Genomic DNA, 15,942 nt, shown 5'->3' on the forward strand with positions numbered 1-15,942 from the left:
CTTTTCCAGGAAAGCTCTTGTTACCCCTGGAGTGGATGTTTTAGAAAAGGCCTCTGTTTGTTAGCCTTTGTGACTGTATATGGTGTCGGCCATTGTAAAAACTAAACTGATGACCGACTGCTCACCGTTGGTGGGCTACTCTTCAGAAGATACAGATAACTAAACAAGGGGATGATACTGAAGTGGCCCTCTTTATGACACTGTATGTGTTACATAACTCTATAGGATCAAGAATGATAATGCTAGCTGTGCTTACGTGCTTCGTAATAGTTGGTGCATTGGATCAAAGTGAGGACAGAAAACACACACATGATATGAAGAGAATACATTGTTACGTCAACGTGACTCTGTGACCTCACATCACCTCAATTACCAGTATTCTTCTGTGTGTTGTTATAGAAGAAGATGGATGCATGCTTTGCTTGTGAAGCAGGTCAGACATTTTCCTCATATCAGTTTTTTCAGTGTGTGTGTGTGCGTGTGTGGAGGTCTGTTTCCTCCTGCACTATCTTTGTCTTTGTATGTCTCAGTGTAGTTTGAGGAAGTGAAATTGTGTGATCAGAGAAGCCTAGTTCAGGACATGGGTGCATTAGATTAACAGAAGAGCATTACAGTTTGTGGAACTACAACACAAATCATTATTTGAGCCTTGGGTTTCCCAAGAAGATTTTCAATGTCAATTTTAAATGCAGAACATAAAACATAAATCCTACAAGTTTACATAACTCAACAGGGAATAGTGAAGCTCTACATTGAAGAAAATAATTATAAAATAATTATTTGGAAATAATGTTTCAGAGTCAGTATGTTGTAAAGTCTACAACATACTGACTCTGAATTTCCAATCATAATGGTTGTTGGTATACTGTGTTCCAACAGTAAATGTGGAACCAAACTATTTATCTTCCAAAACCTTGAGAAGTAGACATCCAGTAATGGAACCAGTTTGTATGTTTGATAAATATATGTATATATAATCTTGGTAAGATGTGCGTGGGTCTCTGACCAATGGGTTTGAGCCAGATTTGAAATTCAGCCTTGAAGACACACAAAGTCTCAAGTGAGTCTGGTTTACTGGCAGAATTGGAGACAATGTAGGAATCTGAATATGTGTTTTATTAGAAAAGTCAAATCAAATCAATGTATTTTCACTCACTGGTCAGTGGTTTGGAGCAATGACCGTGTAGACAGGTTTATCGGTTGACCAAGGGAAACATTCTGAGAGAGTCTGAAGTCAGAGATCAGGGAGGGGAAAGTGAGACGGAGGCAGAGAGCAGGAGTCCAGTTGAGGAGGAGGAGGGAGGCAGAGAGAGAAAGAGAGGGGAGCACAGAGGCAGGCTTTGCCTTTTCTGGTAGTTGAAGTCGCTGGAAGAATAAGCAGGAATTCTTCGTGCTGCAGAAGGGCTGAGATATAAACCAGACTGTAGAGGTTGATATATGAAGAGAGGGGAGACGCCACTATCCATGGACTAAACTTCAGCTACTGCTACGGTATGGTAATCCAACAGTTTTTGAGTTTCTACTCATGTCATGAAGCTGTCTTGGGTGGTCCTCCTATACTTTGATGTGTCACTGATTTGGAGCTCTTTTTGGATTTTTCTTTTCCCCATTTTCTTTTCGTCGCAGTGAGGGTTCATTATTTAGTATTAAAGTGTACAAGTTGGGAAATTACAACGATGATGAAAATGTTATTCATCTTATGGTCGTAAGATCCCAATGTACTCCTAATGTACTTCCAAAATGTGCCATATACTGCAGTATTCAGAGGACTTTCTAAGCATGTGTTTAATCAAGTATGCAATCCAAGATAAACCAATTGATGAGTGATAGATTGACCGCCTGATTGTACTGAATTCATCTCACGTGATCTGATATCGCATTTGTGTCTTTCAGTGAGAAAGTGAGGAGAATCTTTTGGCCATCATGGACGATGACTTTGACCGCCGCATGGAGCAGAGGAGGCAGAGGAGAGAGCAGATGCGCGTCGACACTGACAAGTGAGTGAACCATCTGAGAATATATAAACAGAAAAAACACTTTCACAGGCACAAAAACACTTATTGGGAACAAGTTAATGCATGGTAAAAGTTGTACAGGTGCTATAAAAGGACATGACATCTTGAATTAAAGCCTTGTTAGTTTTATCACTGTTTTACTGTCTGATTCACAACTCAAACCTGATACACTGTCAGCCTCAGTACACCATATTTGATCACCAGGAGCTTTTATAAACCACATGTGCAGTCTGTGCCAAAGTTATTGGACATCAGCTGCTCCCAGGGAAGTCCCTTCTATACTGTGGATACTAGACTGTGCTGTGGAAAAGACAGTGTTCTGCTTTTGCATCTATGGGACAAACTTTACAATAGTACAACAAAGTATTTTAGAGGTGTTGACGAGTTTAAAGATAAATATATTACGATACATTTCATGTAGCTGACGCTTTTATCCAAAGCAACTTACAATAAGTGCATTTAACCATGAGTACAAACTCAGAACAAGAATCAAGAAAGCAACATTTTTTCAAGAAAGCCAAACTACAAAGTGCTATATGTAAATGCCATTTAAGTGCTACTTTCTTTATTCAAGGTATAGTCGGAAAACATATGTTTTTAGTTTGCGGCAGAAGATGTAGAGGCTTTCTGCTGTCCTGATGTCAATGGGGAGCTCATTCCACCATTGAAGAGCCAGGACAGCAAACAGTCGTGACTTTTCTCCTCTGATCTTGCAAAGTCTTGGAGACAGATGCTCTGTGATCAAGGTGTTCTGTTTGCATTTGTGTGTCTATATCCTGTTTTGCACTTTTCCATGAGGGAGTTGTGTGTGTGTGTGTGTGTGTGTGTGTCTCCACATGGAGCAGCAGAGCAGACAGGACTTGGGTGGTTGTAAGCGATGACAGCTTAATGATCTCCACTGCCTTTTGTCGCTCATCAGGAAGTCATCTGGCCGTGCTGTTGTTTGGATTAGTCTGTCGCCTCCCTCACGCTCTCTTTGTGCTCAGATAAATATGCAATACTGTTGGAGACTTATCGCTAACATCCACTCTGGTGGTGTAATGTTGCAGGTCAACAATTCAAGGGAAGGGAAATGGGGAAACTCAACTCTTTAAAAGTTGCACAAGTAGTTGAGCTACAGTTTTTATCACAATATGAACAAACAAGCTCTTTTTGCACAGGACAAGCAATGCAAGACCCAAGGTAAAGTGGAGAGTAATCAGCTAAATTGCTGACACCTGTAGCCGTCAGCTGCTGCTTAATTACAGAGCAACTCAAAATAAGGACGAAACATTGGGATGCATTTTGACTAATGGAGCCTACAGACACTAAACTCTCAAGATGAATCGAAGAGAAACATTGTTTGAATTTGATTTGTCTTGGATTTAATTCTCTCGGCAACCAATTTGTCTGTCTTTCGACTTCAGATTAAAGAAGAATATAACCGTCATCTCCACTCCATTAACTTGCTCTTGTGATTTGTTTGTAGTCCAGATAGTATTGTTTGTGTCAGAACAGCCTGCTCTTCTATCTTCTTCCTCCGTGCCATAGATCTACATAGTTTTACAACCACATTAATGAGCCACATTGTTGCACTGGGTGACATGTCCCTTCATCACAATGAACATGGCCTCTGTGGTTTGTTATAATTCCATCCCACGTCAATGTGTATCAATCCAGAGCTGAAAATGGACCCCAAAACATGATCTTTCTACTCCCGTTTGTCGCTTAACTATAGCAGAAAAACATCTCCAGTTTGAATGAATTGGCTTGTTACTAACAAGCGTTCAGAGACGGACTAACTCTTTGTTGGTTTTGGTCTTTTCCTTTGGATTTGTTAAAAATATAGAACCTCAGATTCATCTTTTAAGGGATTAAGGTGAAATTTGGCTATGACCACATGATCAAGATGTCCATACAATCAATGGCAGTGCTACCCGTTATTTTCCTCCAGTTCAGGAGTCAGTTGCTGTCATATTAGAGGTCCAATCATCGGAGCTCCAGTGGAAAAAAAAAGGCAATCTAGCAAACTTTCTCACAGTCCTGCAGCCAGCTCAGCCAGTGGTGCCAACCAGCCTGCCCTCAGCCCCTCTGCAGCCCGAGGAAATGCTGCAGACGCTGGAATGTTTTGACTGCCTTTTCTATTTCAGCACGAGATCGCCTGCTCTCAATGCTTCAGACTGGCAGTTTGACTAGTGTTCAGTCTCCTTTTCACCAAGGAGCTCTCATTATATTTCCCTCCATCCATCTATGTTTCACGTCCCTTGGGTTGTTCGTCTGAAAATGTAACTGCAACATTTTGACAGCCCTTTCACAGCAGGCCAATAGCTTTAGGTGGAGTAATGCCTAATTGAATAGCTTCCTCAATGATTTATCGGGGTGACCAATGCCATGCCAGGAAAACCTTTGCCTGAGGATTTGTTGGATTTTTGCCTCGTTTGTTTCTGTTTTGAAGGCAGAAAGGACTCTTGTGTTTCCCATCACCTCTTCCTCTCACAACATCTGTAAATCATTGTGTTGCGGTTTCAGGAAGAGCAGAGGGAAATAATACCCGTCCTCTATCAATGGGCCATTTCAAGCTCTCTCCGTGCCTCATAAAGCCTGGTAATGCTTGGAAAGATACAAGCTCGCTCGGAAAGTCTCCCTGTGGGTGTACTCACAGTTGGATGAAAGTCTATGGCAGGATGTGAGCGAGATGAGGAGGATTGAAAGACAAGGGCAGGAGGGTAAAGACTTGTATGTCTCGAGTTAGTGATTTCGCCCTCATCTGTATTTTTTTATCTTCTTCTTTTTTCACCCTTCTTCCTGCCAGCGATTTCTCTGTCTCTACTTAAATATGTTTCTCACATTAATAAATGCCAAAGGGGTCATTTCTTTGGAAGCTCTCAATTTATTTATTTTTTCTTCGATGTGACGTTCTGATCTCAGACACATCTAGTGTGTGTTTCTTATTATTTCTTGGACCGTTTTCCCTCACTCGTGACATCTCCAATCTCCATCATATCTGTGTGGTTTATATCAGAGGTTCACAACCTAAATGCTAGGGGTCCTCAGATACATCCGTTACACAAAATAATGTTTACATTAAGAAAAAAAAGACATTTTCACCTCAATATCTTTTAATAGCTGATGCTACATGCTCAGATACAAACGTAGCGGATTATCTGATGAAATTAAAATATTTCATCATGCATGCAAATACTAAAGAGTTGCATTTGCCATTTAATGCATTTGATATCCATGTTTGTAGAATTTGCTACTTGAAATTCATTAGTCAATTTGAACTCAAAAGCCTAACTTTAAAACAAAAGCATAAGTGGGAACTTAACTTCCCATTATGGAATTTCAATTTTCTAGTTTTTTTATTAATTTTTTATTGTGCGATATTTCAGGGAGGGTTACACCAACGACGATGAGGAGGAGGCTAGGGAGCAAAGGAGACGTGCAAGGGAGGAGAGGAAGAAGATGAGGGACTCAGACGAGCCTGGAACAACTGATGTTATCGACACTAACAGGTAAAGGCCTCGTGTAGACAAAGTCTAAAATTGCGACACTTTGGGACAAACATTCTCCACAACTATACATTTTTTAATTCATCCCCACCAGCCACAGCAAAAACCCTATCAGATTGGACAAAACAATGGAAATCTGAAGATTCATTATGCACTTTACTATCTTTTTGGTGGATTTCATGTGCTTACAGTGTCCCGGAGGCAGCCGGACCTGAAGGTGCAGATGACGACCAGGCCTTGCTGGAACGCCTGGCCAAGAGGGAGGAACGCCGCCTGCAGAGAATGCAGGAGGCCATGGAGAGACAGAAGGAGTTGGACCAAACCGTCGGCACCAGCAACGGCACAGGCAGCCCACCGGAGGAGCAGTCGTCCACCAGCAGCAACAGAGAGCGACATGCAGAGGAAGAGGAGGAAGACAAGGTAGATGAGGAGGAGAAATCAGCCCAAGAGGATGTGGCCGACACTGATACCAACTCCTGGAGAAAAGAAGAAGATGAGAAGGTAAAGTGAATATTTGGAGATAGATTATTTGGGCTGAGAAATATTCTGTTGTCGCTGATGTTTTTCTTCTCTCAGCAGGAATCAAGAACAGCAAGCATGAGAAATGAGGTATGGCCGCTTATCTTAACTCTCGGACAACTTCATTATGTTCGTTTACATTAATTGACACAAAACTTTATTTTATAGGAGGAGATTGAGGAGAAGGCTGCAGCAATAGAAGTAGAGGTTGATTTTGGAAAGAACGATGCTGAAGAGGAGGCTGCTCCTGATGTTGAGAAGGAGGAAGAAGAATGGAAGAGGAAAGAAGAAGAGGAAAGGCAGCAAACAGAAATGGAAGAAAAGCTGCGGATAGAGGAGGAAGAAAGACAAAAAAAGGAAACGGAGGAAAAGCTCAAGAAAGAGGAAGAAGAAAGGCAGCTAAAGGAGGAGGAGGAAATGAAGAAGAGGGGAGAGGAAGAAAAACAACAAAATGAAATGGAAGAGAGGCTGAGAAAAGAGGAGGAAGAAAAACAGAAAAAGGATGAAAAAATGAAAGCAGAAGAACAGGAAAAACAGAAAAAGGAGATAGAAGAGAGACAGAAGAAAGAGGAGGAGGACAAACGAAAAAAGGAGATGGAGCAAAAGAAGAAGAAAGAAGTGGAAGAAAAACGCCAGAAAGAGCTGGAAGAGAAGAAGAAAAAGGACGAGGAAGAAAAGCAGAAGAAGAAAGAGCTGGAAGAGAAGAAGAAGAAACAAGAAGAGGAAAAGCGGAAAAAGGAGGCAGAAGAGAAAAAGAAAAAAGAAGAAGAGGACAAGCGCAAAAAGAGAGAGCTGGAAGAGAAGACAAAGAAAGAGGAGGTATTGATGTGATTTATTGCATAGCAGACACTTCAAAAACCTGGAAAAGTTACATACAAATATTCCCGTCTGTAAAGTAACAGCATACAGACATTTATAATGTAAAACATGTGTTAATTCTTCATGATTAAATGACACCGGGGGGCCACTCCTGATCTATCCAGGCTTTGTGCTGGTGTTATATTTGCTGTATGATACGGTTTTGCGGTGTCGATATACATCACGGAGCAGACACAGCGTTCGTTCTGTTTGCCACCGGATGAAAGAGGTGGTGACCTTGAGGGTGTCACAGCGTGTGTCCTTGTCCGTTTACATCTGCGTTACATCCACTGCCCTGGCTTTGATTGAACCAGTGTCTGATGTCTTTGTTGTGGGCTTTCTGCATCATACGTTTTGAACGAGCCTGCTGTTTTTATTATTTTAATACATTTTTTTCTCCATTTCTGTCTTCCGTGTAAAGGAGGAGAAGCCAAAAAGATTTGGTTTTAAGGAAAAGGTAAAATGAACATGTCATATAAAAGTATATTTTCTTTTTAATCATCAAAGATGTGATTAGGAAAAACCTTTGGGAGTTAAACTTTTCCCCCTTTTTTTGCCAGAATGAACCAGTCAAACAGAACGGAGGGCTCTTTGAGAACAAACTTAAGAAAACAGATAAGACTTCAAGGTAACGTTATAATTTTCACCTCATCGTTATCTTTTGAGGAACACTTGAGTGTGTATTCATCATTGCATCATTGTGTGTGTTTGTGTGCAGAGACATTGCTCCCTCCAGCAAGGCAGGTAGCGTGGAGCAACAAGAGGCCGAGCGTAAGCTGCAAGAGCTGAAGCGCCGGCGAAACGACGCGGAAAGCGAGGATTTTGAGAAGATGAAGCAGAAGCAGCAGGGGGCAGAGGCCGAGCTGGAGGAGCTGAAGAAGAAGAGAGAGGATAGAAGGAAGGTCGTGGAGGAAGAGGAGAAGCAGAAGAAACAGGAGCAGGAGGACAAGAAAGCCAAAGAACAGGCGAGGATGGATTTTACAGTATCATTTTACTTTATTGGTTGGTGACTTTACTTTGGTTGGTGACTAAAGTGTGACAGAAAATGGTGGTTTTCCTAACAGGAGGAGAGAAAGAAGATGAAGGAGGAGATAGAGAAAAGGAGGGCGGAGGCTGCAGAGAAGAAGAAACAGAAGGAGGATGAGTCGACAAAAGCTACCTTTACTATCAGTCCCAAAGGCTCCTCAAAGGTGAGTTTTGAAACAGAGTTTCCAGTAACTTGGAGTTATTCTCGAGGGTTTCCAGCACAACAAATATCATATCAAATTGTGTGTCATTTGCCATCAACACATTTCATTTTTCAATGCTTTGAGAACCACAAAGAAAACCCCATGTACCTCCATTGCATTGGGGTTGAGGCAGAAAACTCAGAGATGGATATCTTAGAACTAAAAAAAACACTATCTGCATCGCTTGCTTCCTCTACAGGAAAGTGAGAATTGTTAAATAACTTTAAATAATCGCAATCTAAAAAATAAAACCGCTACCTCATCAGAATGTTAGGAGAAAAGGTTTTTAAACAAGAAGCACCCCCAACAACCAACACTGACATTTTGGGAAATACACTTATTCACTTTCATGAGAGAGTTAGATGGGATCAATGTCACTCTCATATCACCGTTGGGTATCCACCTTCTTATTAACTCTGAGAGAGCAAGTGTATTCAAACCCTTATTGTTTGAGGTTGTCATTTCATCCCATTTCATAGGTCTATTTATGTTTTTTATTTTCCGTTGTGAGACGTGTTTCACAGTTTAATGTGGTTGTTTGTTATTACCAACATATTGTTAGTTGATAAGAATAAAAAAAGATCGGCGCTGGCGCTTGTGCTGTTCTCAAATATGGCTATTTTTGTACAAGACCATGACTGGGTAATTTTATTATTTGAGTATTTTTGGAGGAATGTTGAGAATTCTGTGTGCGCGACAGCCAAACTCTCCGGTTCAATCACTCCAAGAACAGAGAGACCTTCCCAGGGACGGACTGGTCTGCTTCTCAGTGAGGTTGTCTTGGAGACAGGAAGGAAGCCAGTATCTATTTGTGCAAGTCACCCTGTTTATAACCGCTTATAACCCTAAAATATGCTGTTTTGTACAGATCGGGGCGAAGGCAGAATTCTTGAGCAAATCAGCCCAGAAAAGGTGAGCCATAAAAAGTATTTTAGTGACAAAAAGAAAGTAAAAAAAGACACTCTTAAATTGGCGAGCAGCACTAATTCATAATAATTGAATGTGTTGTTCATCCACACAGCACCCCAGCCCGAGGGTCTCACACTCCCATCGTCTCCAAGATTGGCAACAGACTGGAACAGTACACCTCTGCCATCCAGGTGAGACTCATTATACGTTACCCTGAGCCATGGTGGTAATCAAGTACTCAAGTCCTTTATTTAGGTAAAGGTACAAACACAACAATGTAAAAGTACTCCATTACAAGTCCTGAATTCCAAATCCTACTTAGTCAAGGTCCAGAAGTATTAACAAAAGTAAAAGTATTTATTTTGCAAGAAAAAGGCAAAACACATGTTTTATAGTACATTGTTAGAAATTTGATGCATCAATGTGAAAGTATACATTTTACAAACAGAGTTGTTTTTTACATAAATCTGAAGGAGCTTTGAGATTATTAATGGAAAGAAGGAAAAACAAAAATGTCTAATCATTTGTCTCAATCTTTTCATTGAATAATTGAACCTCTTGGTGCCTCTAAACACTTGACACAGTCTGGGAAGTTTAGAGAGTCAATCTGTCTTTGGTGGAACTGATACCAACCCACAGACATCAAACAAGACCGAATCAGATGCAGCGTTTTTGTTTGTGTTTCAATGTATTTGTATTTTATAAACTCTTTAGTGGTAAATCTTAATCTCTAAAGTAATTATAGTAACTATTTCTGAAAAGGTTCTGGAGAAAAATGTAAAAATTTGCCTTTGTAGCAAAGTAGAAGTATAAAGTAACACAAAATAGAAATGCTCCAGAACAAATTCAACAACATTTTACTGATTTAAAATGTACGTTTCACCACGGATCCTCAGTCAACAGCTCTGTTTCTGCCCATGTAAAAGTAGTCAAATCCATCCTCTACGTCCACAGGGAAACAAGGACGTCAAATCCCCAAAGTCTCCGATGGCAGATATTCCTACAGGAGGCGCACGCAGCATCAAGAGCATGTGGGAGAAAGGCAATGTCGGCGGCTCCTCTGATAGTCCAACTCCTGCCAACAAGGTGAGAGGAAAGCGACCCAGAGGGTGAGGTTGGAGAGATGTAATAAATGATTTGAATATTTGAAATGTCTCTTTTTATCCAGGATTTAGCTGCTATCAAAGGCGGGGTGGCCGGACGTGTGAACAGTTGGATGGCAAAGCCTCCAGAGGCGGAGAAGACGTCAGCACCTGAACCAGCAGCCGCAGCATCACCGGCACCAGCACCAGCAAAGCCAGTAAGGCCCGATAAATCCTGATCACACACACACACACTATTGGAAACTAGACACCAGTGTTAAGTAATCCCAGTGGTCCCTTGATATTCTGCACCCGATAATGTGCTCATTTCCACATCAACATGCCAGTCTTTTGTTGGCCGCAGCCTTTATATATCTGAGCACCAGGGCTGGGAACTGTTCCTGCCGGGAGTGTAGTGCCACCACATGGACCGTTTACGTCACGACACCTGTTACCAAAGTCTTTTATTGAAAAAAAAGTATTTTATTCTCAACATGATGTGACAGTTTTTATAACACATGTATTTGTAGCCTAAACATGTGTGAAATCATTGAATGGGAGGATAATATTACTGTCATTGTTGAACAAAAGTCCAACCACAAAGCACTGAGCAGCAGCATGTATGTGTCAGGTGGCTGAATGCCAACATGCCCCTTTTGCACGCCCGTTTCTTCACCCCTCCATACATCAAGCATTTGGCCTCTGTAGGCATTTCAAGATTATATTACAGCCCATAAAACCCATAAGCCATATAGTACTTTCAAAAAGTCCTCTGTTGTATTGGACTCATTATAATACAAAGAACAATATATTTAAATAAAATGTCACTGTGACTCCATACTTAAAGTCTCCTTCAGACAAGGGTAAAGGGTCATATCCCTTCACATTTGTCTCACACAGGCAATAATATCATATTTGACACCACTGACAAAACAACCTTTCAAGTAAACAAGTTGAATGGTTCATTTGGTTTATTTATTATCATTCAGTGCCAAAAAATACACAAGGACACTTGTCACTGTGTACTGTAGTTGGCGAACACTATGTCCTTTTCTTAAAGCAGGACACCAGCTGCTAGTCTCCCCAGGTCTCCTGGAGACACTACACTATGTACACATGCAGAAGCATTGCTGCAGGACGTGTGACATTGTCCTAATGTGAAATTTATGAGCGAGATATCTTTAGCGTCTTGGCCAGCAGAGGAGCGGTTGTAACCTTGCCGTCAATTATGTGGCAACACCTCCCCCTGATGGGATTAAGCTGAATAGCAGAAACGTGTCTAATGTCTGATTTCTCTTGTGTACGTTTACTGTGTTGTTTAATGCTCTTCTACCTTCCTCTCCTCCTTCCGATTGCACTCGATCTCTCAGCTTTCCTCTCTTCTCCTGCTGTTCTTTGCCTACTCTTCTTCAAACTGGTAAAGGCGCCATTTTGCACACATTTCACACTAACTACCACTAATAGTCGAATTAGAATCGTAATAGATACAAAACTAACTACTAAATGGCATAAAGCCAGGAGTGGAACGCAATTATGAACATACACTCAAGGACTGTACTCGTATAGTTTTGAGGTACTTAGCTTGGGTATTTTCATTTGATGCTTTTTTATACTTCTACTTCACTACATTGCAGAAATAAATTTTGTACTTTTTTACTCCACGACATACATTTGACAGCTTTAATTACTGGTGACTTTGCAGATTCAGATTATTGATTCAAAAATTCAACAAATACATTTGTGTGCATTATTATACATTGAGCTACTAACTAGCTATTGGCTATTAACCCTCGGTCTGCATAATGATTACTTACTTTTGATACTCAATTATTGTGTGAAACTCAGAGCATTTCTATTGCCTACACACAGCTCTCAACGTGGCGACAGCTGAGCCGGGGGCTTGCAGCTAACAATGCTAACAGCGCTAACAGTGCAAACAACGGCAGCAGTGCTGACACGGTTAACATCGTTTATCTGAGGAGCAATTGGAGGGTGGGCACTTTGCCTTTATGGCAACAGTTAACAGTAACTTGTAACTGTTACACGTGTGCCCGGCCCGGCTATGTCAGCAAAGCGCAGAGAAGCGTTAATAACAACACACACACACAAACACACACAGAGTGGGGAAAATGACTTCAATCCAGTCAGGTAGACAATACTCCACTATAGCTTTACATATATAATAATTGTTTAATGTTATTGTAATGCAGGACTTTTAATGTTAAAACACTGTTGTGTTGGTACTTTTGCTTCTGTAAAAGTACTTCTTTCACCGCTGCATCAGACTAATGGGTCCTAATTGTGACAGGATGTGAAACCAGGTGACATCGGGAACAAGCGTGGCATGTGGGAAACCAAGAAGAGCTCTGCACCTGCCAAGGTAACACACACACACACACACACACACACACACACACACACACACACACACACACACACACACACACACACACACACACACACACACCTTTACTGTGTGTGAGATGTTACATACAGTGTGAAGGCTCTGTCGTGACATGCTCCTGTTTGTTTGTTTCATTCAGTCTACCTAATAGAAGGGTGAACGAGGTAACTTGTGACACTCTGGCTGCAACACTCAATGCACGTTCCACCGACACGGATGATTGATTTGTGGTGTCGACACTGTGTTCATGCCGTTTTTCAATATGCATATGATTGGGATCGGCGTTGTCGGATTGGCCAGTATCCGCCCATTTGGACAACCTTTTTTTAAGCTTTGCAAGTAAACGTTGTTTTTGGTGGGTTGTGAAACGTTTTGCTACTTTTTTACCCAACTGTTTGTGAGTTCAGTCAGCTCAGCTCAACAAGCAATAACTGATCACATTTAAAACCATGCCATTTTAGTTTATTACAACTAAGTGAAAAACTTTTTTTCTCTGTAATACTTTTTTTTTTCTGGCAGTCCAATCTGGCAACACTCTTGATGTTGTTTATTTGTAATTTCAGTCAAGTCAGAACACATATTTCATTAAAATCTGTATGATGTTTAAGATTAAACATGATGTTTCAATAAATTACATTATAAAGAAATATTGGAGAGATGGGTGTGTGTCAAGGGGGAGGTTATGATTATTTTGCTCAAGGCATGGTAATAATTTTTTTGGGGGGACGAGCAGAGCAGGGTATTTCAATTTTACATAAAACATTTGTTATGTGTACAACAGGCCATAAAAGGCAAGTTAGGCAGTATGCAGATGACACAATTTTAACTTCATTATGCAATTTAACTTTTTCATGGTAATCTAATTGTGGCAATTCAGTACTTTATGTAATACTATTATATAAATAAGTACTGTATATTATAATACTCCTCTATCCCACCCGAATATTTTCATACAGTCCCTAACTCATGTGTATGCTGTCACTCGTTCCCACATTGGGTTTGAGGGCATTAATAGTAATCCCTATCTATGATGATGTTTTTTATTTGGAACGTGGATTATTTCATACTCTAGTGTGATCTGTTGTTGTTACACAATGTTTTGGCTGCACTGTGCACAGCTTTATCAGGATATTATGATTGAATGCACGTGGTTGTGTTTGAGTGCTGTGTATGATGCATTTTTAAAGTCTGGAGTGCTTTAAAAAGACTTGTTGGATTCTACTTCATTTTGTATGGGAATGTTTTGAACAGTGGGATCTGTGGGAATGTTGTAAAATATAGTTCATCCATCTTTATGAGTACATGCTTTATATAGTATGATGTATATATATATAAAAAATAATTTATCCCCCCTCTCTTCGTCCAAGATATATCCATGGATGAAACAACGTTTTCTATGTAATTTACCATATCAGGATCTACATTAGCTCCAAATAAAGCAAAAGTAAATCCCAGAATAAATTGAGGAATTATTTCAACACTGTCTGCAACTTACATTGGGCAATACTAAATATGTGGTTTACAGTCTTTTGCTGATTTTTTCTCCCCTTTTTTCTTTATTCTTGTTTCTTCGTTCATTTTTGTCTACAGGTGGCAGTCGGAGGCAAGAGCAAGTTTGTCACTAATGGTACGTTTCTTAGTGACTGTAAATAGTGGTTGAATGTGCATTTGCTCAAGGATTGTACTTGAGAATATCTCATTTTATTTTATTTTAAACTTCTACTTCACAACATAGCAGCAGAACATATTGCACCACAGCTACAGTTTCTCTAGTTGCAGTGCTGTAAGCTGAAGTCTACACTTGGACCAGCTACAACATTAAAATGCTGCATATGCAACTGAATCAGTGATCAAATAAATATTGTATTGGGGTATTTATTTGTACTTTTACTTAATTAAAGGACCTGAATATTTCTTCCACCACCGACTGTAAATGTGCACATACTAAATGTAAACCAGGGTTTATATAGATAAGCCCTGGAGGAAACAGAGTTTAGATGAAGTGTCGCTGCCCTTCAAACCATATTGTGGATGTGGGCTCATGACTGATTTATTGGCCTCTGTGGACTCCACCACCTTTCCTTTGCGCGAGAATAGCTGCTCATTGTAAATCAAATCTGCTGTTGCAGATTTTTGGGCGCGGGCTCAGCTCGGTCACACTGTGGTCTATATTTAAGAAAAAACCCTCACCCTGACCTTGTGTCCCAGAACCTTCCAGACTCCTGGGATGGTTGTCGTGTCTTTGAACCCGCTGCCACCTGGGCCGTCCAATGCCACGGTGTTGGCGAGTTGTTAGAAATACCAGAGGGCAGCTGCTCGATTCTCACATTAAAACTGACTGCTGGGGAGGATTACTAACCGTTTAAACAACAAATCGTGCGATATCACCAGGCTTATTCACTCAGGGTGAACAATAAAGACCAAACGTGTGTCCATGCAGTTTGTAGGTTTAAATGTGCATTCATTATGAAGAAATACATGAAACATCCGCTGATGTTGGCAGAATAAAGCTGTCTGTCTTCTTCGTGATCAAAAGTTGCATTTCTTCAGGCATCGAGCCCTTAAATGTTGAGCCATGCAGAGCATCAACAATAGGAATGGAAAAGTGTTTGTTGAGCGTCAGCTCCGACTCTAAATAGCGATCCTTGTTTTTAGCCTCCCCACTTCTTCATCAGAAATAGACCACTGAGGAATGAAGTAAAGGGCAAATGACAAAGTTACAGCTTTCACTCACACAGAGAAAGGGTCCCGTCTTTGACTGCAGGGTATGTTTCAGCAATTGTTGAACCGACTCAAGTACATAGAGAAGTATGGATGTAAAAGCATTGATTAACGGCCCTGAGAACAATCTTGTTTATCACCTAATAAACTTTGAGAAGTTATGCACTTTCAATTGCAACAGTGATGTATGCATTGACGAATATATCTCTTATAACTGTCTCTCTCTCTGTCTCTATTAGCAGGCGTAAGACCCTAACCATTGACATCCCCATTTAAATGAAGTCTCACCGGACCAAACACAAAGGCCTGCTACTGTATGTGCATCTATTTCCCTTCAGCGTTCCTGTTTTTCACATGAAGTTCACACCGAAGGGAGGAAAACACGAGGGACCAGGATGAAAGTCAAAGTTTTTTTTTTTTTTTTTTACTCAAAAGTTAAACAAATATTGATGTTTTAATCACACTTGACTTCAATAGAAAACTCAAAAAAAAAATGTAATACATAGTAAAGATTTTCAGGACAAAGCACCACATGTTTAATGCTTAATAGGTAATGGATCGTGTAGTATCCATCTTTTTAATCAAGGTTTCAGACGGCTGTCAGGATGCTTAAATGTTATATTGCTTTCAAGCCACACTGAGATAGCTTCAACCCAATTACAAGCATTTATGGTTTTTTTTATTGTCGTCCACACTCACTGCTTTTTGGGATGA

The 15,942-nt window shown here is 40.5% G+C and overlaps 1 protein-coding gene across 3 annotated transcripts; it reads left to right on the top strand.

The window, feature by feature from the left end:
• Nucleotides 1–1,367: 1,367 nt before the first annotated feature.
• Nucleotides 1,368–15,579, top strand: cald1b (caldesmon 1b). 3 transcript variants are annotated; one of them, XM_079223160.1, is made up of 17 exons: nt 1,368–1,491; nt 1,894–1,997; nt 5,387–5,509; nt 5,698–6,007; nt 6,083–6,115; nt 6,194–6,844; nt 7,305–7,340; nt 7,444–7,511; nt 7,602–7,848; nt 7,948–8,073; nt 8,981–9,024; nt 9,134–9,212; nt 9,976–10,107; nt 10,190–10,321; nt 12,412–12,483; nt 14,098–14,134; nt 15,468–15,579. In XM_079223160.1, the coding sequence occupies exons 2-17, from the start codon at nt 1,924–1,926 to the stop codon at nt 15,482–15,484; spliced, it is 2,181 nt and encodes a 726-aa protein (XP_079079286.1). In that variant the 5' UTR covers nt 1,368–1,491; nt 1,894–1,923; the 3' UTR covers nt 15,485–15,579. The 3 variants fall into 3 exon arrangements, with proteins under 3 accessions (XP_079079286.1, XP_079079287.1, XP_079079288.1); XM_079223161.1 differs by having other exon boundaries at nt 6,086–6,115; nt 15,468–15,578; XM_079223162.1 differs by having other exon boundaries at nt 15,471–15,556.
• Nucleotides 15,580–15,942: the final 363 nt, after the last annotated feature.

This window comes from Taurulus bubalis (assembly GCF_910589615.1).
Source record: "Taurulus bubalis genome assembly, chromosome: 9".
NCBI classification, from domain to species: Eukaryota; Metazoa; Chordata; class Actinopteri; order Perciformes; family Cottidae; genus Taurulus; species Taurulus bubalis.

What these genes read in the sequence shown, in the direction of transcription:
- cald1b (XM_079223160.1), top strand. Translation starts at nt 1,924, where the DNA reads ATGGACGATGACTTTGACCGCCGCATGGAGCAGAGGAGGCAGAGGAGA. An exon ending in AAAACAGATAAGACTTCAAG is followed by an intron (nt 7,512 to 7,601) that starts GTAACGTTATAA and finishes GTTTGTGTGCAG; the next exon opens with AGACATTGCTCCCTCCAGCA. An exon ending in CACCAGCACCAGCAAAGCCA is followed by an intron (nt 10,322 to 12,411) that starts GTAAGGCCCGAT and finishes TAATTGTGACAG; the next exon opens with GATGTGAAACCAGGTGACAT.